General features: G+C 36.8%; 1 protein-coding gene across 1 annotated transcript in view; it reads left to right on the top strand.

Moving 5' to 3' along the window:
- The window catches only part of Sol1, a 1662073-nt gene that overhangs the window by 1018764 nt on the left and 625720 nt on the right, over positions 1 to 17589 (top strand). The window contains exons 6-7 of the mRNA XM_071582627.1: positions 6735 to 6891; positions 15667 to 15726. Of these exons, the coding sequence (XP_071438728.1) occupies positions 6735 to 6891; positions 15667 to 15726 (217 nt within the window). The remainder of the gene's footprint in view (positions 1 to 6734; positions 6892 to 15666; positions 15727 to 17589) is intronic.

Here is a 17589-nt window from a genome sequence, read left to right as displayed (position 1 = left end):
AATTCAAAAGGGTCGTATGGCCCAAGAGTATTATGATCAAATAATAAATTCGTATTTAATGAGGACATTTTGTTAAACGGTAAGGTAATACTTCATGATTCTTTATTTTCTGTAGTAATTTTTGGGCCATAATTAGATGAAATTGTTATGCAAATCTTTAAAGATAAAAAGGACTATCTTATACAACATGCATTGCTCATAACAAAGGATTACCAGTTTAAGGTTGACGGTGACGAAACTGGTAAATCATCTCGTTTTTGTTTAACCACTGTATCTTAGGGTTAAATTATGTGGTGAATAATGATTGGTTTGCATATGTGATTCACAGTAACATCCACTTAAATGTCAAGCAATTAGTGGCAGTAACATCAAACATCCTGTACATTCGCGTCAAAATACATTTTGCAAGAAATACGACTTCTGCGTAAGTGTAAAAACCGCCACCCGTCCCGAAATCAATAACTCCGGCGAAACGCTGCGGAAGCTGAAACTCCAACACTCCAACATTTGAGCGAACTCTCTTAAGTTATAACTGTTACGGTATTCCCTTTTACTACTGCTCGTTAACTAAAAGATAAATTCTCTGTCCGGTCGAGTGTTAAAAGTCCGCCGTTTGAGCAGCTGCTGCTGAAGGATAACTTCTAAAAGAAAAATGTCAACAAATAATTAAATGACTGGTTTTCATAAATACTTTAAAAATTTCCACCCACGCGTAACCCACATGCAATTACTTCGTCGGGTTTCTCAGCAACTGACATAAAGGAAAATCACATGACGACTCTTGTTATGGAATGCTGATCAATAATTTACAGTTAATTTGAATGAAATAAAAATTTGTTCTTTTTCAAATTAATTTCTGGACATGTTTCTTTCTCTATGCACACAATCTCATGCATGGAAAAAATGTATGCAAAAAAAATATATATGTATGTACGTATGGCTGTATATATACATATACATGTACATATCACAGATTACAGGTCTTATATAATCCGATTTTCTATCAATAACTGCCATGGATTAATGCCCCTCGCTTCCTTAATCCAAGCCCAATTAATGAGCATTCGGGCTTCCGATGTTTAATTATTTTTTTAACCATTGTTCTCGCTCTGGATTACATCGAGCACGTCCATTGAAACATTTTTAATTGCTGACGTTGACTGAATTTCTTTTACCAATTTTGAGGTATTGTTTCATTTTTGATTAATGCGTATGAATGGTTTGCGTTGACGTATCACTGAAATGAGATAATCAAATATATACAATTTTGCCTACAAAGAATATATGTTTTTAATGAATTATTTGACAGGAGCACTGATGTTGGACAGAGAAACTCGTGCTACAGTAATATTTTAATGAAAGGTTAAATGTGATTGGGAACTTCTGACTTCCAATAAAATTCTGTGTTGGACATGTTTTCATTAGGTTAACGAATATCTTCCCTGTGTAAGATCTTATGTAAATGTAACGCTGTGCCGAGTGTGAGTGTAGATACATAAAAAATGCCATTCAGTTCATTGATGGCAATTCGATATTGGTGAGTTTATTCTTTCCAGCAGTTCAGGTTACCATGTGTGATATTTAAAAGCATTTTTTTAGGTAGAAAGCCGAACATAACAGTAACACCAATATACCATAGCTTTGAACGCTGTCGTTTATTGTGAAAAACTGTATTTAAATCCACTAACTACATAATGTACTAACGAAAGTTGCCTTTAAAGTAGCCACTAATAGCAAGTTTATTAGTGTGACGAGAGTAAAGAACCAGTCTCTACATATTTATCCAAAAATTCTTCTCCGTTGGCCGTTTTCCTTTCCTTTAATTATTGATATTTTATAATCCTTATTTTTACAAATCTTTTATGAGTAAAACGATTGAGATAATTCAAGTTAAAATAACAGATGCTCCTGTCGTTACTTTTTGGGACACAAATGCTTTGGAAGTTCGTTTTCAAATTATTGTCTCACTTCAATTTAATTCAACAGGAGCACGAGGCCTTGTATTTGAAGGAAGAGTAATGAAAGACAACGAATCGTGATTATATGATCCACAGCACCAAAACTCGGTGTACATTGATGGTCCACGTTGCCATTGCCCATTGTGTACAAACAGTGATGGTCCACAAAAAATTAGGTTGGAAAACTAATTATAAATCTTTCTATTGATAGCATTGTACAGAATTTGCATTGCCTCCTTTAGTATTTCCTGTCCCAATTAATATTCATTTATCTCATTGTAACCATTCGCCTTCTAATTTCTTTCCCTGTATGTGATAAATCTCAGTTTTTTAGGGGGTGCGCTATGTCTGTACTGCCACTAAATCTAATTTTTTCGCAAACTAATTTTTAATGCACAGTGATTCAAAATTACATTTGATTTCAAGGATTCTGTTTTTTACTTGATTTTTAGTTTACCTGATTTTTATTTAATTTGAGAGATTGTTGAGGCCGATAATTTGTGGAATTCCATTGCTACAAAAAAGGGCAACAAATAACTACGCGTCTCCATAGAATAGAATGCCTATAAAAATAAGCTATTAAAAATATTTGTTTCTTTCTTTTCATTCAATTGACGGTTTCGTCGATGAGTTATAGATACCTTTTATTCCGCATTGGAAATTTGTTACGAGATTATCGCTTACTAATGCAATACTAAAAGTGCTACCAGAGTTTTTTCGTGTTTGTTAGCTAGTGATATTAATGTGACTAACTTCACTATGAGTTTGAAACAGCCCATTCTGTTAGCTTATAAAGATAAAATATAATATTGCACTAAAAATACCATATTGAAAAATATACAATATACTCTCTTGTGAATAATATTAAATTTTGCTGATAAAAAACTATATTTTTTGGTTTAAAAAAATATTCTCCTTTCAGAGTGCGTATTCACCATGTATTTAGAATAGCTTTTTCTACTTCCAAAACTGTTTTGATTCATATTTTTTTACTAAATAAAATCTTTCCGCCACCTATATTAACTCTCAAATTTCAGTGTCCCGGCTCAGTGGTGTCCATTTCTTAGTTGCCCATCTTGCCTATATGTAAGGTTAGTGCTGCAGTATTTTCAGTTTTTGTGAGGCTAAAAGGGTAGCTTTGAAACAATTCTAATTCATATTTTATTGACTAACATTTTATATTTAATTAAGGGAATGTTATGTAGAATAGAAAACAATTCGCCATGAATAATGACATATTTCATTTTAGGACAGAGTCAGTCTTTCACACATGACTATTCAATTCCATATGGTAACTCATTTTTACGAATTTGTGATTAAACGTTTTCATATTTAAGACTAAAAAATCATTTTACCTATTGTAGCAAATATTTTACTATACCCTTAACAGTCCAGTAAATTAAAGAGTGGTTATTATTGCGATTGATATTGCCTGTAGAAATACATTTGACGAAGCCCATCTTGATAAACAGGATAAAACTAACAACCCTGATAGACAAAGTCAATAGACTTTGATTTATTTCAACAAAAATATAATGACAAGGATCCATCTTATTTATGATTACCTCTAGGATTCCCCTCTCCAAGACACTATGGCGTGTCACTTTGCTCTGCAAAACAAAGGAAAAATCGTTACGAATCCTACGGTTGTAAGTAGTCCAGGAAACATAGTTGAATATTCCTTACCCAGTCGTGAAAAGGGAAAGAGTGAAAAGTGCTTTCACCTTGTCAGCATCAAGTACAGACTACTCACTTCCCACGGTTTTTAGTGACCAAGTGGCTCACTTTACTTCCAACTCGGGTGACTTAGAGAAAGTTGGAAAGTCCAGGTCCTGCAGGGATCCGCTCCATAAGAGAGCGAGAGAGTAATGTCAGGTTGGACAAGAGGATGCGAAATGGATTGAGGTACAGACACACAAAAGGCGCTGCGAGTCGCCCACGGAGTCCGGATCAATCACCAAGGCCAAGCACACCAACCTTCGGGACGCGGGGCCGAGGAGGCGGCGAGGAGACTCGCGTTTGCTACAAGAATCGGTCGATCAGTCCCCGCTCTCATCCCCCCAATCCATCGACCTCTCCCGCCTGCCCACAATCTTTCTTATCCCACATTCCCCCAACTCACCCGAAAACACTAAGCCACCTCCCCCTCTCCTGAATCCCATTCCTCTGGGTAACGACTCGTCGCTGAAAGATTCCCTATCCAGAACCCCCAAAAAATCCTTTGGAGACTCAAACAGGAAGGATTCCCCGCGATAAGCCCCGAGGAAGATGGCACAAAACAAGACCACTTCCAGGCGTGCCCTGGCCGTATTCCTTCACAGTTCTCCTATTCCCTCTTGACTCTTGCTACTTTTCTGGGGTGGGTGTTGGCCATCGATATATCGATCTGACGCTTCTCGCCAGAAGCCGAACATTTCTCCCGTCTAGTTGGCAAACAGAATGACCCCCCCCCCCGCTCCATCCTCACGTGCCCACATCGCCTCACACCTTTCTCACACATCCGCCAACTCTCCTCTCGTAGCCCCCCACTACCGGTTCTTCCCCTTCCATCTTCGTAGCCATCAAGTTCGCTTCAAACTTTAGTCACCCTCCGTTCCTGCCGCTCCCTCCAACCCTTTCCTTCAACAACCTTCGGCACCCGGAATTCGCGAAAACTGTTGTTCACTGCCTTTGTCTGATGCCACTCCTCACGCCAATCCTCATTGTCACACTCCAATCTCTTACTCATCTGATCTAAGGATTGACGTGGCCCACTGCCCTCCTTCGAGGGAAAAGCCCCTTTAGAAGGTGTCTATACCACATTTTACGCAATTTCCCCGTAAAGAGATGTTCTCTGATTGTAATAACCTCGGTAAGAATTAAAATATGTAATAAATGGATAAAAAGGGATAAAATATTTTAGCATAGAAAAATGGAACACTTTTATCTCTGTTCATTTAATCATGACTCTTTTGAATTGTGAACGCTGTAAAAAATGATTCATTTATTAACGGTGATTTAAACAATGGTTGAAAATTCGTCTGATTGTTTATAAATTTCATATTTTTTTATTTAAGTATCACGGAATATAAACATTCAGTATTTAATCTGTTCTCTGTTCCTTGATCAGCATTATTTATTTGTGTATCCACTGAATGAGTTCCAATGTTTCGATCCATAATCTAAACATTGTTTTCAATAGTTTTGGCTTTCGAGCGTTCCGGCTCCGCGTCGGGGTGTTTCTGACACGCGGAACGACTACAATTTCTCCTTATAAAGATAAATTCAGTGTTTCTTGGCGTTAAAACATGATAACAAAATGTTGCACAAATCTAATCCATTCAGTTTGCTCGTGCTGGAATTTTCCTTATATTAAAAATGGTTTAAATTTTTTTTCAAACTACATGAAGGTAAAAAATATAGAAAAGAAACGTGTTTCATTAAATACGAGGGTAGGCTTAAAAGTAATGCAAACATGCTTGTAGAGCACGAAAAAAAACAAATAGCCCGATCGGGAAAAATGCCTTAAGTACAATTCCTAAGTTTCAAAATCATATATTTATTTTTCAACATGGTCACCTTTAAGGCTAACACATTTCTCCCAACGTGTAACCAGTTTTTTCATTCCGTCACGAAAAAACTCCTCCCACTTTTCTCGAATGCAGAAGTTGATAGCTGCCTTCACCTCATCCTTCGAAGTGTAATGATTACCCTTGAGGTTTCACTTGAGTTGAGGTAAAAAAATAAAAATCGAAAGGCGCAAGATCGGGGGAATAAGGACTGTTGTGGAATCGGTCGAATTTCAGGTTTCGTAGAACCTTTCCAGTTGCGCGCGAGGTGTGCTAACGAGCGTTGGCATGCTGCAAGATTCTTGGCGACAGGCTGCCTTTAACAAGGCATACTCGAAGTTGGACTTGTTTTAGAGTTTGTTTATACTGAGAAAAACTTAATTACAGAAACTCGTTGAGCATCCCAAAACATAGTCAAAAGAAGTTTCATCTACAATTATGACTTTTCCATGCTCGCAACCACGGAATTTTACCACCCATCAATATACAGTAGACCTATCAAAAGCATCGTCACCATAAAAAGCCTTTAAACGAAGATGTATCTCAGTAGGAGCCACTTTTTAAGCTTTTAAAAATTCGATAACAACACGCTGTTTAAATCCATACTTCCGCTTCTCGAAATACACTGGACTGATGAAACAACCTCAAACCTGCGCATGTATGTTAAGGGGAAATGTTACTTACACATGCCACCAGGAATGCTTAAGGTTTGTTTGTAGTCAACCACCGTGTAAAGATTAGTTTTCAGTATTTTGCCGTAAATTAAATTCAATCTTGCAAAGCCTTTGTTTTGACGTCAAAGGATATTTACAATCCATTAAATAAGTTTTATCTAATCGTGAAACTACTAGATATTAACAAGAAGTAATTTATCTGTCGAAAATTTATAAAATGCATTTATACTGATGCATTTTTAAATAAGAGGCAGTGTGAATGAATAGTTTTAAATAATAATTATTTTAGGTAAATATATTACGAAATGAAATAATAATGGCATATGCATTTTTATAGCCATTGTAATCACCGAACTCCTCGATCAATGCCGGAGAGTAATTCCAATTGCAATAACAAAGACAAGAATTAAATGTAACCATCATCAAAATTGTGGAACTACGATTTCTGATTAACCTTTTCAAATATTCTGTGTTTTAATTGAGGACCAATTTTTTGAGCTGCTTCCTTATTACAAGCATAAATATGGATTACATTGGATTTTCTTTTCTTCCAGGAATGTTCCAAGCAGATGGTCAAAAGGTACCTGGAACCATGTGCGACTACCAGTTCGTGAGCAGCAATTTTTCACTTTCAAAAGGGCGTTTCTACTCCCCACGTTACCCAGCAGGCTATCCTAGAAATATCAAGTGTGCTTACAGATTTCGAGCCAGGTAAGAATATTATTTTCTTAATTAGTCTACACACAAATATAATAGGTAATGAGTAAGACGTGAGAGTGCCTTTTACTATTTTATACAATATTTGTTGTCCTGAGAAAACATTTCTTGAAGAACCTCTCAATTCACCGATCTTAAGTTTGTCTTTGCAAAGTTCTCACTAATCAAAGGTAAGATGAGCTAGAATATTGTTCAATGGAACGAAATTTGTGAGGCTAAATGTAAAAATATGTGGGAGAGAGAATGTTTTTAAATAAGAAAAAATTACTCCGCCTCCGCTTTGTTTGACTGACCTTATCTTCACTGAAATCACAGATAAAGTGTTGAAATAATAGAATATTACCCTAAAGTGAAAGTTATCGAATGCAGAAATGGATATACTAGCTGAAACCCTTCTTCGCTAATTCACATGATGCACAATTATATGGGGTCGAGTTTTTTACCTATTATTTTAGAACAAACGGTACATTTTTCTCAATTTTTGAAGGACACCCGTTTCTTTTAAGTGCCTCCTGCCGTAGAATAGTAATTGAGTCCTAAAACATTAAAATAATTTAAGGAAAGGAAAATTAGTAAAATTTCATTCTTTAACCAAAAAAGGAACATAGTAGGGAGATTTTCTCTTGCGGAAAAATGTATACGTAACAGGATAAATATCTAATCATTCACCCATCAATCACTTGTTTTCAATTCCGTGCTTGTGTTAGATAGATAAAGTACATTTATCAGTAATATTTAGAAAAGATAAAGTGCGCTTATGTAAGACCTAGGTTGTAATAATTGCTCTTGAGGGAATTAATTGCTTACCGTAAGCAATCAATTTTCCATCGGACCTATAGAAAACAATATATTTCATGAGAAGTTCAAAAATCTGACTTTAATATGATTATATACGCGGTATTTTCAAATTACAGGAGCCGTTTTTTCTTAGAAAATTGTAATCGCTTGAAGAAAAGTATGTTCACGTTTTAGTTACCAAGAACACTACTTCACTTTTCTATGTAGACGCCGTTTACTGCAAAGCACTTCTCGTAAGGCTACACCAGCTTTTCTAATCCATCATGTAGAAGTTCGCCGCCCGGCAGTTGAGCCAGTTTGATAGCGATGGTAGAGTCTTAACTTCCTCCTCGTCTTCAAAACTTTGTCCACTAAGCCATTGCTTCAAGTACAAGATGGGAAAAAGAGTCGCGAGGTGCAAGGTTGGGACTATCGATAGCGGTCCAATAACCCTCGTCCACGCAACCTTCAATGCTTTGTGTTAGCCGGTAACCATTTTCTGTACCCTCTATGCATACAATTTGCAATATAAGAGCTTTTACGCAACAATTGTGTAAAATGTAGAGCGTCAAGTAAGAGGAAATTTATTAGGCGGAGCATTGATAGCCAATCGTCTATTAGATCACATTTATTGGTCTACTGGTTGAATGATTTCATTGGCCTGGATACTGGACCTGCTACTTTGCTTTTCATCATGCACATTTGTGCGGCCATTTCTAGACTCTCGACACCACTGTAATCTTTCCTTCAGTCATTATTCTAGGTGCATGGGCTATGCCTAACTCCTGATGAATTTGGGCAGATGATTTTTTTGTGACATGGTTATCTGAACTTAGTGATAGGAAAAATGCTACTGAATTAATAGACTTAGTTTCAGCAGCTTCAGAAACAATTAATAGAATAAGCTGTATGCGTACAACTTCGTATTGGCCCGCCAATATGTAAATGTAAGAAAACGGATCTCACTTTTGAAACAGCTGTCGTAGTAATTATAATTAAAATTAATTGAGGAGATTAAAATGTCAGTGAAAGTAAGTAATGGTTAAGGAAGCAGCACAAAGTATACGGGTATGCAATGGCCCAAATTCATAAATTTAATATCCATACTAAAAAGAAAGGCGCGTACGTACAGGTACGAGTCTTTCTTTTTAGTATGGATATGAAATACTTCCACGAAGTGAAGCCTGAAACAATAGAATATATTCATAAATTTAAGTTTGAATTGTTACCTCATACACCCTATGCGCCAGATTTAGCCCCATTGGATTATTTTCTGTTCGTAAACTTGAAAAAATGGCTCGGTATTCAAAGATTTACCAACCGTGAGGAAGTGACGTCGGCAGTTTATGGCTATTTTGAGGTGCAAGACAGTTCTCATTATAAAAAAGGGTATCGAACTTATTGAATATCGTTGGGAAAAAGGTATTAAAGCTGAAAGGAGATTATGTGGAAAATAAATGCATTTCTTTCCAAATTTTTGTTTTAGTTTTTGGGTCGGGCACTTCTGGGACCTCCCTCGTATACCTCTACACCAAGCATGTATTCCAAGAGTCATAAAAAAGGAATATTTAGCAAGACACGGATATGATGATTTTGAACACAATCACAATTAAATAGACTTTATAGTACGAAATGTTGTTGTAAGATGTCATGTTCGTAATATGACTTAAGCCTGTGTTCAGTCAAGTAGAAATTGTAAACCACGTCACGAGAAAAGAATTTATAAAAATAAACCACCCAAATTTTAGCCTGTCTATGCAATGTAAGAGTTTTATGCGAGTAATCAAGGAGTTAACAAAATATGTAAAAATATGATGCCAGAACATATTTTTTCTCATTCACAAATATTTTGTTTTTCATCTTGTTCAACCTGATCTGGATACTCGGTTTGTATATTATCCCATGAATCATTACCTTTTTGATGCATGCAAAAATTTGCATTGTTACGGGGAAGTATTTTGTTTCTTATCAAGTTTCTCATAGTATTCCCATCTGAAGATAAATGTCTGTTTTGAGAGATACCGTATCCGTAATTTCTAAGAAGTAACGATAAATAAAGCGAATGTAACCAATTTAGTAAATTAAGAATATCATGTTACATTTGGACTGCTACAGCGAGTTTACAACCATGGAGAAATTGCCTCCCTAATGCAATGTGTCTTTGCAATTATCTTGAGTATATAGGTTGGATTTGGCTTCAACTACTCCTTAGTATGTCTCAGGTCATTATTATTTACACATTAACTCATTAATTTCCACGCATTCACCCTAGTAAATTTCACGCATTAATCTGTTAGGGTATGATATGTTTTCCAACTAAAAATCAAGTTGGAATAGTAATTTTTCGCCCAATTTCAGACTCCTCAATCAAAAAATATCTATTTAGGACAAAAAAGTAGTCTTTGGATTGGAATTTACTCACCTGACAGGTTAATTGCAGCGGATCAGGAGTGCGTACGCTCGAGGCAGTGTTGGAGAAGCTAGGAGGATTGAGGGCAAGAGGAAATGTCCGATATATCTCCGTAGTTCTTAGCCCATTGGAGACGTCTTTTACGTCATCCTGCATAAATGCGTGTATGGCGTCAGTCTTTGAATTGTCCTCTCTAATATTCTTTACCGTTCTCAGACCGAAATATGACTTAAAAAGTTAGGGTTCATTATAAAGCACTGAACATGCCCTTGAGTATGTTTGTTTCAGTGGAATGGAATATGAACTTAAATGCGCGACTACAAGTAGGATTCAAAGGACTACTGTTTATGTATTATCTACGAGAATTTGAAGCGTCCTATTGCATTAATCTTTAAATGCAATAGATTTAAAATATTTAAAAATTAAAATTTTAATAATAAATTCCATGATTCAATGTATCAAAAAGATAAATATTTTTGTAGCTATCGGTGGAAGATAAAAAGTGTATTCTAGGAAGTAAATTAATGTTACTAGTTTTTTTCATCTAATTTTCTCCGAATTTTTGGTAAATAAAGTAGCAAATGTACCGTAGGTTGTGGTGGTTTCGGTTCACCGTCTGGAAAATTATTTTGCCAAAAATTCCTTAGCCTATAATATTTTGGGGATATGAGAATGATTTTTTTCCGGATTATATTGATTTATTAGTTTCAGTAGAATTATAGGGTATGGGAAATTATATTGCTAGCATTGACATGCTACTCCTTCACTATAAGCATATGCCGAACTTAATCAGCAATGATCTATTTAATGCATTGTAAGTCACAAAATTATTTTAAAATGGAATGATATATGTCGTACATGACGCATTTAACTCATGATTAGTAACTGAATGATGAGTTAGTAAATATTTATCACATCATGCATGTCATTTTTCAATTTGATCGCCCAATATTTCCTTTGTTTGTGAAGAAACAACGAAGTCGACTACGTTTTACGATGGATTGAGGATGTTAGTGAAATCAACCGCGAAAAGAATAAAAATTTTTCCCCTGCAATTCGTTTCGCAGTATATTTTACCAACATGGATAGCCAGACCCTCTCTTACCTTCCATGCCCGAACCATTTCTTTTGACGGTCATAAATCTGTCCTTGGTGGCAATGAATTTTAGCCAATGTCGCACCCTTCGTGCGAAGAAACCAAAATGCGTTCCTCTTTCTGCGTCACTCTTTCAATTTATCGTCGTTCTTCGTGGCTTCCATTATTCGTTCTCCTTCATTTTAATGGTCTTTGAACTCAAATTTACGTAATCATAGAGATATCTCGCGGATTAATGGATGTATACTTCGGCTATCATTTTCAAAATGTAAAAGTCAATAAAGCCCAAGCGAGGCAACAAATATCCAATTAAAATTTTCACGTAATATTGCCGAGTGGGTAACATAATATGATTGAGAATTCCGGGAAAATACGTAATCTTCATATGGTACATGTTAAATTGGAATAAATATTTAATTGTGCTATTTCACTCATAGTTTAGGCACCATTCGTCTATCCTATTTATTCATACTCAATACTAAGGCACCTGAATGATGCAATCAAGTTAATCCACCAAATAATGTTAGTTTTGAACAGTCATAAAGGCTCTTATCTACCTAAAAAGAGAAAATCCAATTGTTTGTTAATAATTTTTATTATTATTCATTCCTGCATTACCTATGCCTGCTCTCATACTGTCTAGAGACCCTATACTTTTTCTATCTCTATCCCTCTGACCCAAATTCTCTTTTTTATCACGTTCTACAATATCCATCTATTCTAATAATTTCCCTCGCAGAGTTCCCTGCCGTTTCCAATTACCCTATTCTTTCACTATGCACAAGATTGTATCGTTTGTTTCTTTAGATTCTCAGACTATTATCTATCAACAACGAGAAAACCCAATTCTCTGTATAAATGTAAATAATGTATATAATTGGTCAAGTTATTCTAAATTCTTTCTCACATTCACATCCCAAAAGCGCTTAATCTTCGACCTTCCACAAGACTCACATGCATTTTCTCATTCACGTAAAGTACGTTCCACACTTTAGCTGTTACTACTCTAGTAGTAGTATTTAGGGGAGGCTACCGACTGCTGAGGTCATTTGCGCCATAGGGGATAGACAGGAGAGGATGAAGGGTGGAGAGAAACCCGACGTCGGCATTAGCCTACTCTTTACGAAAGGCGCCAAACGGTCCTCAGCTTAACGCCCCTTCCGACGGACGGCGTCCTCAGTCAAAGTGCCCTACACAAAGTACCTCAAGTAGGGATCGAGATGATACCTCTGAAAAATATTCAACACCGCCGGGATTTGAATCCGGACCCTTTGGGTGGGAAGCCAGTACGTTAGCCCCCGCAGTATCTTGATTCCAAAACCTTATTTATAAAAAAAGTGATATTATCTAACCCTATCACGATGTTAGAAGACTTCTCTTATCGACTCTACGACCTTGTTTTCTATATTGCTGGCAAACTCGCCCCACGCCATAGTGGTCTACGTCGCGTTTCCGGTCTATTTGTCCCCTCCCGTCCATGCCTCCCAAAACTCCTCTTCGTATTAGTTTTTCCCTCATCAAATGTCGTCTGGTTGTATAACATCCATTTCATGTCTCTCAAGGCTGGTTGAGTTTTCCCTTCCTACATCAAGGCGATTCTCTATGTACTTAATATAATTTTTCCCTGAAATTGCTCCATATTACCGCTTAAACCCTTCCATCAAGTATGTAAAAGCAAGTATGTATTGTTGTATTGTATACAGGCCTGTGCGTGTGTTGCGAACCATATTGCGAGCAAACATTCATTCACATGAAAATAGATGCAAAGAGAAGGGAGAGGAGTACATATAAAGGCCGAACACATGAGAGGTGGGGAAGGCGGAATCGAGCAGATCACAAGCGCATAAATATTTCATTGACCGGGACTTGAACTACAGGTCTTTTGACTTGCCGGGTCGATGCTCTTAACCACTTGAGCTTCCAACACGTGTATATAGAGGAAGCGTGTTTACTCTAAAATCTGTGGGGGGGTAATGCAACCAAGTTCCCCGATGATTCTTTGGCCAAGAGAGCTGTTGGCGTTAGAGAGCAGTTTTATTCACCAGAGGAGAAACAGACGACACAAGAGGAAAGGGCAGTAGGGAAGCAGTCATACAAGGACATATAAAATAAGAATAATGCCTTTCTTGGCACGTGTGGCCAGAGGAAAGAAACGAGCTACATTGGCCAAAGGCACATTAAAACACGAAAACTCGATATGTGATGAACAGGTATACATGCACATGGAAATACGTATATATATGACGAAAACGGAGAAGAACACGCATTAAGGACGAACACAGGAGAGGGGGGTTAGCGGAAACGAGCAGATCACAAGCGCAAAAGATCAAGTAGTGAATTCATCAAAACGGTAGGTAAAAACAGGTGCTGAAGCCCCGGTCAAGGAAATATTCGCACTTGTGATCTGTTCGATACCATCTTCCCAACCTCTCCTATTTTCATTCTTCAGGTATATTCCGTTATCCATCCTTGAGTATTCCGGAATCTGGCCGGAAGACTTTGAGATGAGTTTTAGTTCCTATTCCGCAAAAGGTAAAGGCTACATCATGTGAGGACTACAGGACAATAAGTTTGATATCCCACGCAGCTAAAGTTTTTCAAAGTATCATATACAAAAGAATAGAGAGTAGGGCAAACGACTACTTAGGGGTTTTCAGTTTGGGTTTAGGAAGGGGAGAGGTTTGTGTGATGCCATTGCAGTAATGAGATTATTAATCGAGATGAATATAGAACACAACCAGAAGGTATTTGTCTGTTTCGTAGATTTCGAAAAAGCATTTGATAGAGTGAACTGGGAAAAACTAATGAGTATATTTGCAGAAAATAGGAATAGATTGGAGGGACAGGAGGCTAATCCGCCACCTGTACATGTCTCACACTGCTCAGGTACGGGTGGGGAACGGGAAGTCCGGATGGGCAGTGTTAGGAAGAGGTGTAAGGCAGGGTTACCCATTATCATCGTTGCTGTTCAACCTGTATGCAGAGGAAATGATTAAAGAGGCATGGGAAGAACTGGAGGTAGGAATGAAAGTGGGCGTGGAATTCGTAAAATCAGTTAGGTTTGCTAATGGTCAAGCTTTAGTTTGTCAGTCGGCCAAGGGGTTGCAAGCATTGTTTAGTGAATTGGAAATTTAGTGCGACAGGTATGGGATGAGAATCAATATAAATAAAGCAGAGGTAATGGGAATTTCTAGAAAGAGAAAGGCCAACGTTAACACTAAAATTGGAGGTTAAAAACTAGAGCAGGTAGAGCAGTTTACGTATCTCCAAAGTGCTTTGGACCAACACGGTCAAAGTAGTAGGGACGTAGGGGAGAAAATTGCGCAAGGCAAAGATCTTTTCACGAGGAGGAGGGAGTTGATGAGAGGGACGTTGAGTAAGGATGTTAAGATAAAGCTCGTTAAAATCTTGATATGGAACGTAGTTCTGTGCGGCGCGGAGACATGGTCATTGAAGCAGGAAGATGGACATAGAGTTTTGGCTTTTGGAATGTAGGTGTGGAGAAGAATGGAGAAGGTGAAATGGACCGAGAAGAAAGCAAATGAGAAAGTATTTGGTATAGTGGGTGAAGAGAGGTTTTTGTTGGAATAAATCCTACGGAATCAGGAAAAATGGATTATGGGCTTATTGATCGGCAGTGGGATGTTGAAGACTGTAATAGAGGGGAGAATGTTAGGTGAACGAGGAAAGGGCAGGAATAGGACAGGGATTTTGGACTGGATTAAGGGAGGAATGAAGCATGCAGAGTTGAAGTGGGACTCATGGAGATTAGGATGATGAATTTTGTTTTTTTTTGGAAAAACCACATATTTATTTAGTAGTTATTCCATCTTAAACCTGCCTAAACGCATAGATTAGCTAATAATTTTAATACACAACGATATAATATTTAAAAATAGTATTCAGAATTCAGAAAGTCACATCCGATTTTACTTCTTTTAGCATATTGAGGGAATATATATTCTAAACATTAAAGATGGTGTCTTGAACTATTATAAAGTAAATTTAATATCTATGTTTTTGAGTATTTGTACATTGATATATTATTGAAAATATTATAATCAAACCAATATATCATTTTTATTCTGTACTTAAACTTGTATAAAATATGAATATTTGGTATTTAATACAGCATTATATGCATTTATTAGTGTCGTAAAATTATTACTAGGTGTGACAAAATTACTCGTAAAATTTTGAAGAGCAAAATGTGTGCGCCAAGGTACCCCTTTTTATCACATGAAGCTTAAGTTTTAATTCAATGTCCAGCCTAGATTCATTTCATTTAGAATGCTAGCAACATATATTATAGTATAGAGTGCTTGCAAAAAGTTATAGAACTTATGATAAGATAAATGAGTAAGTTTTAGTTTTAAAATTATATCATTGGCATACGTGAAAGTATACATTTTTGTCAGATTTTCTAAATTAAAAAGAACAGCTGTAATGCTAAGTTATCCCTTATGTCTCCTTTTTTTCATTTCAGACTTAGGGAAAGAATCAGAATTGTTTTCGAAGAAGTGACGCTGCAAAAAGGTGATCTAAGGTGAGTACTTTATTTGTTTCTACAGTATCCTTTCAAGTTCAAATTAAATAAGTTATGGCATATTCATTAATGAATAAAAAATCGTTGTCAGAAATCAGTGTAATTGGTATAAAAGGTTTCAAATTAATGGTAGCATGAAACGAAGGTGCCTAGAGGGGTTCCGGGGCTGGTTAATAAATAGAAAGATTGTGTCATGTAGGATAATCATTGATGGGAAGAGGGCGCTTGGATGCCAAATCCGTGTAGCATTACTCGTATACCTTCCTACTGCTGCGAAAAGTTACAAGGGTTATATTGAATTTAATATCTTACGAAAAGCCTTATACAGGTATCATTATTAATTTATATCAATTATAATATTAGATTAATTAAACTTACCAAAATAGGGACAACTTTTTGGGAGCTTCCTATTTGAATTTTCATATCAGTTTTATGTAACATCTTATCCGATGTTACCATAATTTGCTGTGAACGCTTCCGCGAAGTGTAGCGATTGAAGAGTAAATGCTTCCGGGGTGTCTTTCACGTGGATGCATTATATAGGAGGGCAGTTTCTTCGGCGCTGAAGTCGGCGTCTTCAGGTTAGAAGTGGCTGATGTTTGCTTTCGCCCGTCTTGCATTGATGTAGGCGTCCTGTTTGAGAAGATGCGCTGCGGTTGGTGACCCACATTTGTTTTGCTAAAACGCGTTTACAGGAGCTGGAAAGTTGGTAGATTTCTACCCTCTTGGAATTTTTGGTCTTCCTGGCCATTTCTACGGATTCACAAATTAGTCCTGGGAAGGTACGGCTTTCTGTAATTTAGCTCCCTGTAAGTTAATATTGTGTTTTGGGCTTGTCCAGGTAAGCTCTGCACAGGGTGAGGGCCGTAGTTGTCTATTGTTCGTAGCTCTCAAGTGTTCATAATTACGCCAATTTAGCCCTGTGGATGTTGTTTAGGCATATGATTTTCCACAGCTAGATTGAATTCCGTAGTACGTCGATTGGAAAGCTGTCTTTAGCTTTGCAGAGAAAGTCGACTGTCGTCGTGATGCAGGTAAACCTGAACGCTTAGTTATATTGGGCGTGGTTTATGGCTATTCGTTCTGTTGTCCCAACTATGCAAGGGATAATGGTGAAATAGTATGTTTTTTTCGTGTACTCCGAAATCGATCCATGAGGTATATATTTCGGGATATTTGAATCTCCCTTTACTTATTTTCTTTTTTTTCTATAAAAATGCCCTGAGTGACAAGATGCAGGTGTTAGTGACTCTTTGATATCAGTCATAGTTTGGTATTTTTCAATCACATTGGTCCATGTTCCGGGAATAGTCTACGGAATCAAATGAAAAACAAATATATATTGTTGGAAAAATATATTATCCCGTATGATTTTTCTTCTCCACATAAAATATTTAACTACCATAAAATCAGAAGCACTTACATTAACGCATAATTTTTCGCATGATGATGATAGAACAGGTGATGTAGAGTTCAACGTATTGCTGTATAAATAAAATATTTTTGGTTTAATTTAAATAATGGAATTCATCCGCATTTTAACATGAGAGTTTTAATGTTTCTAAATCAATCTATAGTAAATTTCGGTTTTTCGTTCAGTTAACTTGGTCTATGCCATTATTTAATCTTATGCCTTATTAAATTCTCCTATGGTACTGTGGTTGCGGTATCTAGGGTAATGCGAATTCACTTATTTCAGAGGAGTTGAAATTATTCTGTCTTTCGTAACTGGCAATATTTTCTTTCTAATTCACCAGACATGGCGCTCCACCTGACTTAGAATCGTTTCTGTCAGATGCAGTTGAAAAACAATTTTGGAAGTTAGATATTCAGCTGTTTTTTAGCAACTCATTACTTTTTTTA

This window comes from Hetaerina americana, unplaced genomic scaffold, assembly GCF_022747635.1.
Source record: "Hetaerina americana unplaced genomic scaffold, ioHetAmer1.1.p SCAF_12, whole genome shotgun sequence".
Taxonomy (NCBI): Eukaryota; Metazoa; Arthropoda; class Insecta; order Odonata; family Calopterygidae; genus Hetaerina; species Hetaerina americana.
Note: the sequence above shows the minus strand (reverse complement) of the source record. Positions and strands in the feature narration are given on the sequence as shown.